Below are 11,047 nucleotides of genomic sequence, written 5' to 3'. Positions count from 1 at the left end.
AGGGCATTTAAGCTAAACTTGGAGGGAAACTAGAGATTCTAAGAATTGGAAGGGAGGAGGTGGTGCATTCATTCATACTACTATTCCTACTACAGCTTGGCCAAAAGCACAGATGTCATGTGTGGGGAACAGCAAGAAGGGGAGGTCTGAATTGGACTGTACAGTACACGAAAGGTGAAAAATGTATAAGTGCTTCTATTTGACCCCAGAGATAATAGGGATCCACTGGATTTTACTGAGCAGGGGAATGACCTGGTCAGATCTGTGCTGTAGGGTTATCACTCTGGCAGCTAGGTGGACAGATGGGAGAAGGGAAAGACTTGAGTTAAAGAAACAATTAAGAAACAATTACTTCTGGGCAGCTAGATGGCTCAGTGGATAAAGCACCGACCCTGGATTCAGGAGGATCTGAGTTCAAATACAGCCTCAGACACTTGATACTTACTAGCTGTGCAACCCTGGGCAAGTCACTTAACCCTCATTGCCCCACCAAAAAAAAAAAAAAGGCAAATTACTTCCCCAATTAAGAAATGGTTAAGGGATATGAACAGGCAGTTTTCAAGAGAAAGAAATCAAAGCTATCTATTACCATATGAAAAAATGCTCTAAATCACTATTGATTAAAGAAATGCAAATTAAAACAACTCTAAGGTACCATCTCTCACACCTATCAAATTGGCTAATATGACAAAAAAGGAAAATAATAAATACTGGAGAAGCTGTGGGAAAATTGAAACACTAATGCATTGTTGGTGGAATTGTGAACTGATGCAACCATTCTGGAGAGCAATTTGGAACTATGCCCAAAGGGCTATGGGGCTGTGCATACCTTTTGACCCAGTAATAATAGGTCTGTATCCCAAAGAGATCATAAAAAAGGGAAAAGGACCCTCATGTACAAAAATACTTATAGCAGCTCTCTTTGTGGTGGCAAAGAATTGGAAATTGAGGGCTGCCTATCAACTGGGGAATGACTGAACAAGTTGTGGTATATGAATGTAATGGAATACTATTGCGCTGTAATAAATGATATGCAGGCAGATTTCAGAAAAACTTGGAAAGACTTAAGTGGACTGATGCTGAGTGAAGTGAGCAGAACCATGAGAACATTGTACATAGTAACACAACATTGTGTGATGATCAACTGTGATAGACTTGGCTCTTCTCAGCAGTGCAGTGATCCAAAACAATTCCAAAGGCTTCATGATGGAAAAATGTTCTTCACATCCAGAAAAAAGAACTGTGGAATCTGAATGCAGATTGAACCATACTGTTTCTACATATTTTTCTTTTTTGAGGGTTTTCCCTTTTCTTCTGATTCTTCTTTTACAACATGACTAATGCAGAAATATGTTTAATGTGATTATACATATATAACCTATATCAGATTGTTTTCTGTCTTAGTGAGTAGGGAAGGAAGGGAAGGAGGGAGAGAATTTGGAACTCAAAATCTTATAAAAAATGTTGAAAACTATCTTTACATGTAACTGGAAAATAACAAAATACTTTTTTAAGATTACAAAAAAAAAGCAGCAATTACAATTGTCTAAGCAAGAGATAATGAGAGCCTGAACCAAGGTGTGAGTGGAGAGAAGAGGATGAATCCAAAAGGTGTCATGCAAGGAGGATCAACAAGACTTGCCAACTAAGTGGATATGGATCAAATAGGAAGTAGTTTTGGATACAATATTTTAAACGTTCAAATAAAATTCTAGTTTGTATTATATTTTAGAAAGAGGAAATTGAGAAAATTGTGAGATCTAATTCTAAAACTTAATTTATTTTTATTATTTATTATTTAATTTATTTTTCTAAAACAACATGAGAGACTGAAAGACATCGTTCCCTGGGGATCTGAAAGATTTTTGAACAACAGACCAACAATTTCAACACCTTTACCCAAAAAACATCTGGACAATGGTAATGTCCCATCATCTCTCTGGTCAGGCCATTTTGTCTAAGTGATTGACTCAAGGTTTATAATACATGTTTCATTTTCCCAAATGAAACTGAATGTATGCTCAAGTGGAAAACAGAAAAAGTATTTCAACAATATTTTCAAGATCAGCAAAAAGAAACAACAGAATATTTAAACATTGTGGAAAAACCTCCCTGGCAGACTTTGCACCATTATCATTCCAAAGCCAATGCCTCCACACCAAAAAGGTCTCTTGCTTTATCTTCAACTGCCATTGACTTAATCCCTAAATACAGAGAAACTCTTAAGTTGTTCTAACTTCTTGGGATAGAGAAGTAAAACCTCCTTTTCTTAATTCAACCAAAGAAGGTTGAGGTTAAAAGCTTTACCACTGAAACCTACCTTGCTACTAATTATCTTGCATTTATTTTGCATGTACACATGCACGTATGTGTGTGTATTCGTATGTTTGTGCACATAAACACACATGCATGCACACGTTTGCTTCTCCTTAAATGTAAGTTCCTTGAAGGCAGGAACTGTTTCGTTTTTGTCTTTGTATTCCCTGTGCCCAGAACATAGTAAGTGCTTAATAGATGCTTGTTAAAGACTAAGAAAAAAGAGACACATGCAACAAAATAAGGCACGATGCTCAAAATGACACAATTACATAGGAACAGAGAGATTTTTCTGTTTAACCCTATCTCCTAGAATTTACCATGCCACTCTTCAGTAATATTGCAATCTGGGATGTCTGGGAGAGAAGAGAGGGAGAAGGGGTGAGGAAAGTGTCCAGTGAAGTCCCATCCCGAAATAACCCATTCATCGTTGTCTTAAGCCAGGCATACGCTGGCACCTAATGCAAGATCATGATCAGGAAAAATTGGATCAAGAAGGCCTCAAAAAAGATGTTAACCCTTTTACTAAATGTCATGGGGGGGGGGGGCAGGAAGGTGTGGGTCCTTAGGTATTCCTCAGTAAAGAATTACACTCTTGAACATAGTGCAATTAGAATTAAAGTAGTCTTTTATTTGGCACTAGAGAAAGTGATGGAAGGGTAAGTCAAAGATTTCACCCCCTGGGAGAAGTGGATTGGATACAGCCTCCTCCCAGAACAGAATGAAGGCAAAAGCTTTTTATAGAAGATAGATGGGATGACAACCTGAAAATGGAAAGTTCCTTTTTGGGGTGAGGCGGGGAAAGCTTAGATGCTTGTCATATTCCTGAGAGTCAGGGGGATTTTTTTTGGAATGATGGTCCTGACTTCTGGGGTTATCTCTGTCTCCTAGCTTTGGTCAGATAGTAGCCACACCTAAGTGACTTCCCTGCTATAGAATTTTATTTCCCTTTTCTTCTTAGGTGGATCTGACCTGATATTTAGTTGGTCAATCTAAACTTTAAAAGTCCCTTGATTCCTTGATATGTCTGATCTGTTATCTGGTCACCTCTGGTTTTGCTTTTCACAGGAGAAACTTCTTCTGACTTATCCTAAGCCCCTTGTCACTAAATACAAACATTCAATCAAGAATCACAGGTGCAACTTTCCAGGCCCCCTGCTCAGTGGATATACCCAGGGCAATAACAACAGTCCCCAAAGACAAACAATTTCTCAAATACAAAGAGTTATTCTCTTTCTTTGATATAAGCTGTTATGATTAACCTAAAGGCATTTAGTTTATCCTCCCCTTCCAGGTCTCCAAGACTAAGTGTTAAGAAAGTGTTTAGAATCATTAATGCGGGACAGCTAGGTGGTGTAGTGGATAGAGCACTGGCCCTGGAGTCAGGAGGACCTGAGTTCAAATCCGACCTCTGACACTTAACACTTACTAGCTGTGTGACCCTGGGCAAGTCACTTAACCCCAATTGCCCAGCAAAACAAAAGAAAAATAAAAAGAAATAGAATCATTAATGCCCTATACTGCCTAATCAGACCTTTAGGACCCAAGGCTTGGGCAAAACAAATAATACCAAGGGCAGTCACAAAGATGCTTCCAGGTGAACAACCTATCTCAGTGAAAATTCTCACAGGAGAAAAAACAAATCTCACTTAAGAATCACATGTGAAAATGAGACTGAGTGAATGGAATACTTTTTTATTGAGATAATAATATATTAAATCCTATTTCCAGGATTCTTGGCTTTAGAACTAATAGTAAAACTAAGCATATAAAAATATAATACAAAAGTAACACATAGCTATATATATATATATATATATATATACACAGTAAGACAGTATACAAAACCAATGAGATTTTCTATTAATTTAAAATATCAAATTTTAAATTTTTTCTATTGTATAAATAGAAGTACTCAATTTTAGAAGCTCAATACAATTTTAAAGTATCAATAATAGCAATTTTATAAGGTTGTTATAAAAATGCATTAAGCAGTATATTTCTCCTCCCCTCTGTTTTTATTTTTGTGATATTTGGTATAGTCATTGTACAGTTCCTTAAAGACTTCTCTCACACCAGGCTGCAATGAAGTCCTTAGGAAATGGATGTCCCGTTCAATACAGAGGTCCAGTATAAGATAAATTCCCTCCTTCAGCAGGTTCTTCACAGCTGGATATAGAGTCACCTAGAAAGAGACAGACTCTTTATTGTTCAGAGTAGAAAACTGTGGGGGAAAGTCAATACAAAATAAAACCCATGTTTTAAACCAAAATCTTCCTAGAAATTGAGAAAATTTACTAAAGACAATATAAAATAGTTTTTCACAGCTTAAACCATTGGATTTTTTTAAAAAAGGGGATGTGGATATGTTTGGAAATTTAGACAGATTCTTTTAAAAAAAAGAACAACAGAACAACCATCTGGAATTAATTTTCAGAGGACTTGAACTGAGATCACAAAATGATTCTTAAATACTCACCAGTGGCAAAAAATTATCATAATTCCTAACAGCCAGAAGTATACTCATGTAAAGTTTTCCACTTTACCAATCATTACATAAGTTGTACTCTTTCAGTCAACTATAGTACCACTTAATAAACAATAATACAAAATAACAAATGTAGAAGAAAATAATAAATGCAGTAATAAAATGCAATTCAATGGCTGATTTGAGTAGTACTCAATAGCCCAAGGGCTGTATGGTATGTTCACACAAAGTTCAGGCTGAAAAGGGGTGTGCCCTGATTCAGAATTAGGGTTACTTCTTTGGTCCCACTTTGGTCCCACTGTGAAAATAGCTTAGAAACAGAGCATTATAATTTATAAGCCTGGTATAATGACTTGACCTACTACCAGAAGAATGAACTTATATCATTAATGACATTTTATGCCATAAATGAAACTAGAAGACAAAAGGCTAGTGAAACTAAATGGAAGATCAGCTCATAGCTTCAGCCTGGAAAAGGGAAGATAAGGATGTCCATAGAGTTGATCTTATTTGGTATTTTCAGGTAAAAAAAACAAACACATGCCATTTCCTAGGACATTTAGTCACCTTGAATTGCAGCATGCAATTTGCAATGAGCAAAAGGACCACCACAAAGATAATTCTAGTTTAGTTACCTACATCTGTTGTAGGATTGAGAAGCAAAGAAATTCTATGAAGTATTCAAAAAGCACCTCCAAAGTAAATTAACATATATTATATACTTGGTGACTACAGTGCAAAGAAGAACAAAGGAAGGATAGTGAAAAAAAGTTAGAAAACAGGCAGCAGGATGAAAAAAAGGGAAGAAACCAAAGGTTTATAGATAATATGGATATTTTACACCTACATATAATGAGTACATTTTTTTCCAAGAAGAGAGCAGGGAAGTGCTGTACATAACAAGCACCAAATACCATTTGAAAAACTACATCTTATATAGGAAGCAACTAGCTGCTGATTAGATCTCCACCAATCAATTTGTTAAAACAAAGGTCAAAATCAATACCAACCTAGAATAATAAAAACAAGAAGCTATGAAAGCAATTTTAACAGCTCCAACCTGCCCTGTAATATAAACAAGCTATTGATAGAAAAAATGGATAAAGAAAGAGACATCAAAACAGACCGTCACCATTTCCTAAGGAAGTTTAAATCACTATTATGAGACAAAAAGATAGAGAAATTGTTTTCAGTCAGCAAATACTTGGTCTTCTTGACAGATATATGGCAAACAAGGGTAATACTAGTTTAGAATATAAACTTTATCTGTAAAATTATCACAACAGAATCAGAACTGGTGGATGGTTGAAAAGGAAAGAGCAAGTTAAATCACATTAAACCATAAACAGTTAAGTGTGAAAATGGAAAAATAACAGATGAGAAATAAAAAATATCTGTCAAAATTTCTATAACAAAGCATTTTCTCCATTAATTGTGGGATCACCACAGCTGAACTCTCAATATTATAGTCCTCAATGTATAGGACCTGAAAGGACCAGTTGAAAAGGCAGAGTAGGAGGAAGCACTTCTTCTCTTCTACCCACCACCACACACAACTACTCCAAGAAAGATCTAAAAAGAACACCAACCAAGTAGTGCTAAGGAAATCTAGGAAAAGTCAGAGTGGGGTCATCTTTTCAGCCCAAACTCACAAATCTCACCCACAAGTAAGTGAACAGGGCATAAACTGTAGAACAGAGGTGAGCAAGGATTGGACTAGCAAGTGTGAGGTAACCCAGACAGCCCATATCAAGGTCTCATCTTTCCCCAATCCCAATGGGGGTGAGCCAACAGCCTGGCTCACCCAGAATGGTTCACAAGTTCAACCCCTAGCCCAGAAGAGAACTAGGCCAGGTGCTCAGGGATGCCTAGAAAGGATCACAGACTCAGCCCCAGGCCCAAGTCAACAGTAAGATATCATAGATTCAGACCCCAGGGCTCCAGACAGGACTGGGCCAGGAGTGAGAGGTCCCCCAGAGAGAAGCATGCATTGAGCTCAGGTCTAGAATAGAGGCAGGGCTAGCCATATAGTAGCTCTGGACATGCTAAGCCATCCACCTAACTATTGTAGGCTCAGGACAAGTACTATCTACTGCAGTGACACCCAAGAGAAAGTCTGAAACTGTATTATATCAACCCAAACTAGGGTGGGTATGAAGCCAGGAAAACCCAGGAGAGCAGCAATTATATCATGTGGTTCACTGGGCTACACAGTACCAAATGGGAGTTTTCAAATCACCCCTGTGATCATTGAAAAAGTCTAGTACTCAATACCCAAAGAATGTAGTTATAGGACCCAAATTAAGAATGGTTAGAACCATACAAGTCTGTGATAGCCCTGACAAAAGTGTACAGAGCCTGGCCCTAAAACAGGAAGTAAGACTGGAAGAATGAGTAAATAAACACACAAAAAAGATAAAGTTATAATAAGACCAGAGGTACCAAGACACAAATCCAGAAGAGGAGAAAAACTACAAAACCCCTACAAGCAAAGAATCAAAGAATATTCTATATGACTCAATAAAAATAGTACTAAAGAAAGAAGAAAAAAGTAGGAACAAGTCAATTAGACCACGAAGTAATCAAACAACAAGAATTTATTATGTTAGGCACCAGGCATCACAAAAGATATTACAGAAAAAAAACCCCTAAAAACCAAAATGCTGTTGCTGTTCTCAGGAAATTTACCTTCTAATTGAGGAGACAACTTATGCATAAATTGGTATACAGGAATGAAGGAAAGAAACAAGTACTTATTAGGTGCCTACTAAGTGCCTGGCATTGTGTTAAGGGCTTCACAAATATTATCTCCTTTGATCCTCAGAACAACACTAGGAGATAGTTGCTATTATTATCCTGATTCCACAGTTAAGGAAACTGAAATGGATGATGGTTAAGTGACTAGTCTAGGATCACACTTAATAAGTTTCTGAGTAAGATATAAATTTCTGAACCTAGATCTCCCTGTCTCTAGTCCTAGCTCTCTATCCCTTGCATCACCTAGCTGCTCCTAGGATACATAATAAAAAGAGGAGAATTCTATCAGATACAACACAATTCTGAGAGCATGGGGGCAGGGAATAAATTCTCCAAATGCTTAAAATCACAGACATTGTTAATATTGGAAAATGTCAGGACTTGAAACCTGTACCTCCATACCAGGTTATCTGGTTCTTCCAGAATTTATGCCCCCAGTTCTGGGGAAGTTAATCCACTCATCTTTGGAGATCCTTCCCTAGAACCCAACCAGCTTATCAATGACTATAGGAATGCAAAGTAGCCCACTTAGCTAACTACATCTATAAGCCCTAGTCACCAGACCATCAGGATCATCTTTCAGGGTCTCATCCTATTCAGCCATCTACCCAGGCCACCTTGCCATCTATTTCCCACCCCCTTCACTCTCTTTCCATCTTCCTAGAACAAAACTCCCTTTCCTTGTGGTCATCAACCCCCTACATGTGTTGTCTTCCCCTATTCAAATTTATACTCCTCGAGGGCAGGGACTGCCTCTTTTTAAAAATTATTTGTATTACCAGGACTTAGCACAGTGCCTGACACAGACTAAGTCCTTAAAAAAATGTTTTTAATTTTAAAAAAAGGTCAAGAAAATATCAGTACAATCAATTCATTTGCCTACTTTCCCATTTCTACAAAGTCTTTATGACAATATGCTATATACTCTCCTTTCATGGAAAAAGTGGGGGACTAAGGATGTGCAGGGTCATATACCATTCATGAGATACAGTCAATTTTGCTTAAATGCTTTTCCCTTTTGTTATGAGGGAAAGTTCAATGAGAAAGGGGAGAGATTTAATAGGAAATCATTGTGATGTAAAAACAAACTGCATCAAGAAAAGGTTTAAAAAAAAAAACTTACAGGGCATATCCAAGATGAAGTTATATTCCACAATGGAGTTTCAGTCATGTGACTGAAAAGAGTAAAGAATAAAATATCCCATTATGGTTATTCTTAGCACAATACTAAAAAAAAAAAAAAAAGGTACCATAAAACAGTACCTTCCTTTAAAGGGCTCCCTGAACAAAATATTACCATGTATATGTTAATAATGTCAAACAAAATTTCTTTATTTTTGTTGTTGTTTTTTTTGGTTTTTTTTTTTTTTGTGAGGCGACTGGGGTTAAGTGACTTGCCCAGGGTCACACAGCTAGTAAGTGTTAAGTGTCTGAGGCCAGATTTGAACTCAGGTACTCCTGACTCCAGGGCCGGTGCTCTATCCACTGCGCCACCTAGCTGCCCCCAAGATTTCTTTAAATAACAGAATAAACTTTGATTGATAATGCTATGGATAATAATATCAAATGAGAAATAAAACAATTGCTAACTATTATTTCCCCTTTTTTCAATCAGTTATACTGCTTTTGGACTTTTTTTTTTTAACTTCTCATTCATGTCTTCCTTCCCCAGGAAATTCATCATTAGGAAATCTCATTATCCTGTAAGACTGAATCAGACTTGGTACTCACATCTCTTCAATACCCTCTCCCCTCTGATTGGACCCTCTGACTGGAGGGCAGGGCCATGGGCCGCAGGGTTTTCATTTAAGAAAGAGGTTGATGAGCACAGTCTCCCCATTTCCCATCAGCTACACTGCTTTTGGACTTCCTTTTTGTGCTCCCAAGGCAGGGTCCTTTCTCCTGCCCCCCCACAAACACTTTTAAGCTTCCTTTTATATAGTGTCTTCTCCCATTGGATTATAAGGTGACTTGCTCAGAGTAACAAAGCTAGTCAGTTTCTGGGGCAGGATTTAAACCTGTCTTTCTGACTTCAAGTCAACACTCAATCCATTATGCCTGTGTACAAGATGTATCTATGCCCAACAAAGTTGTTTGCCACTGTCAGGGAGAGGTGTCCATTTAGAGTTCAAATAGAGGAGGGTGACCCTGTAGCCCTTCCCTGTGGCTGGTGGATAACTGTACTGCCTGCATCAATGCCCATAACACTGAAACAGCTATAAATGAATTCCATAAACACCGAAAAATTCAACCGAACCATCCATATAAGAAAAAACAAGTGGGTGCATAATACCTATTGTCCAGACTATAATATTCAGTTGGGGAGAAAGTCCACAGAGTCATTCAACTAGTAGATATATTATGGTCAGAAAAAAAACTGAACATGGAAAAAGAACTGGGTTTAGAATTGGTTACCCTTGGGAAACTGTGCAAAACTTCTACTGACACCAAAGTCTTCCTCATGCTATAAGGCTATGAAGCCATCCCACCTCTCTGAGTGCTCCTTTTTAGTCTCCTTGAATGGCTCCTCATCCAGATCACACCCTCTAACCATAGGTGTCCCTCAGGGTTCAGTCCTGGGACCTTTCTTCTCCCTCTATCCTACTTCACTTGGTGATCTCATCAGCTCCTACAGATTTAATTACCATCTTTATCCTGATGATTCTCAAATCTACCTCTCCTGCTCCACCCTCTCTGCTGACTTCCAATCTCACTTCTCCAACTGCCTTTCCAACATCTCAAACTAGACCATCCAGTTGACAATTTAATCATATCAAAAATAGAACTCACTGTGTTTCCCCCTAAACCCCACCTTCCTTATCACTGTAGGGGGCAACACCAGTCCCTCAGGCTCATATTCCTCACTATTTCTGACCACTCTCCCCCTCAATATCTAATCCATTGCCAAGGGCTGTTGATTTCACCTCTGCAACAGCTCTCCTATATGGCTCCTTCTCTCTTCTGACACTGCCACCACTCTGGTGCAGGCCCTCAACACCTTACTCCTGGACTACCAAAAGGTGTGTCAACCTCAAGTCTCTCCCCACCCCAAACCATCCTCCATTCAGCCAACAAAGTGATTTTCTTAAAGTGCAGATCTGACTAGGTCACTCCCCTACTCAATAAACTCCAGCAGTGTCCTCTCATCTCCTGGATCAAATACAAAATGCTGTTTGGCATTCAAAGCCCTTCATAACCTAGCCTCCTCCTACCTTTCCACCCCCTGACATGTACTCTTTGATCTGGTGCTATTGGACTCTTGTCTGAAGCAAGACACTACATTTTAGGATTCTAGGAATTTTCTCTTGTTGTACTCTATGCCTGGAATGCTCTCCCTCCCCAACTTTGCCTACTGACTTCTCTGGCTTCCTTTTAGTCCCAGCTAAAATCCTACCTTATAGAGGAAGCCTTTCCCAACTCCTCTTGATTCTAGTCCTGCCTTTCTGTTCATTATTATCTATTTATCCTACGGATGGCTTTCTTTGC

At 38.3% G+C, this 11,047-nt stretch overlaps 1 protein-coding gene across 1 annotated transcript in view; it reads right to left on the bottom strand.

The window, feature by feature from the left end:
* Window positions 1–4,147: 4,147 nt before the first annotated feature.
* The window catches only part of URB2 (URB2 ribosome biogenesis homolog), a 48,846-nt gene continuing 41,946 nt past the window's right edge, over window positions 4,148–11,047 (bottom strand). The window contains 1 exon segment of the mRNA XM_044005186.1: window positions 4,148–4,501. Coding sequence (XP_043861121.1) covers window positions 4,304–4,501 — 198 coding nt within the window. The 3' untranslated portion in view covers window positions 4,148–4,303.

The sequence above is a fragment of the Dromiciops gliroides genome, chromosome 4 (assembly GCF_019393635.1).
Source record: "Dromiciops gliroides isolate mDroGli1 chromosome 4, mDroGli1.pri, whole genome shotgun sequence".
In the NCBI taxonomy this organism is placed as follows: Eukaryota; Metazoa; Chordata; class Mammalia; order Microbiotheria; family Microbiotheriidae; genus Dromiciops; species Dromiciops gliroides.
Note: the sequence above shows the minus strand (reverse complement) of the source record. Positions and strands in the feature narration are given on the sequence as shown.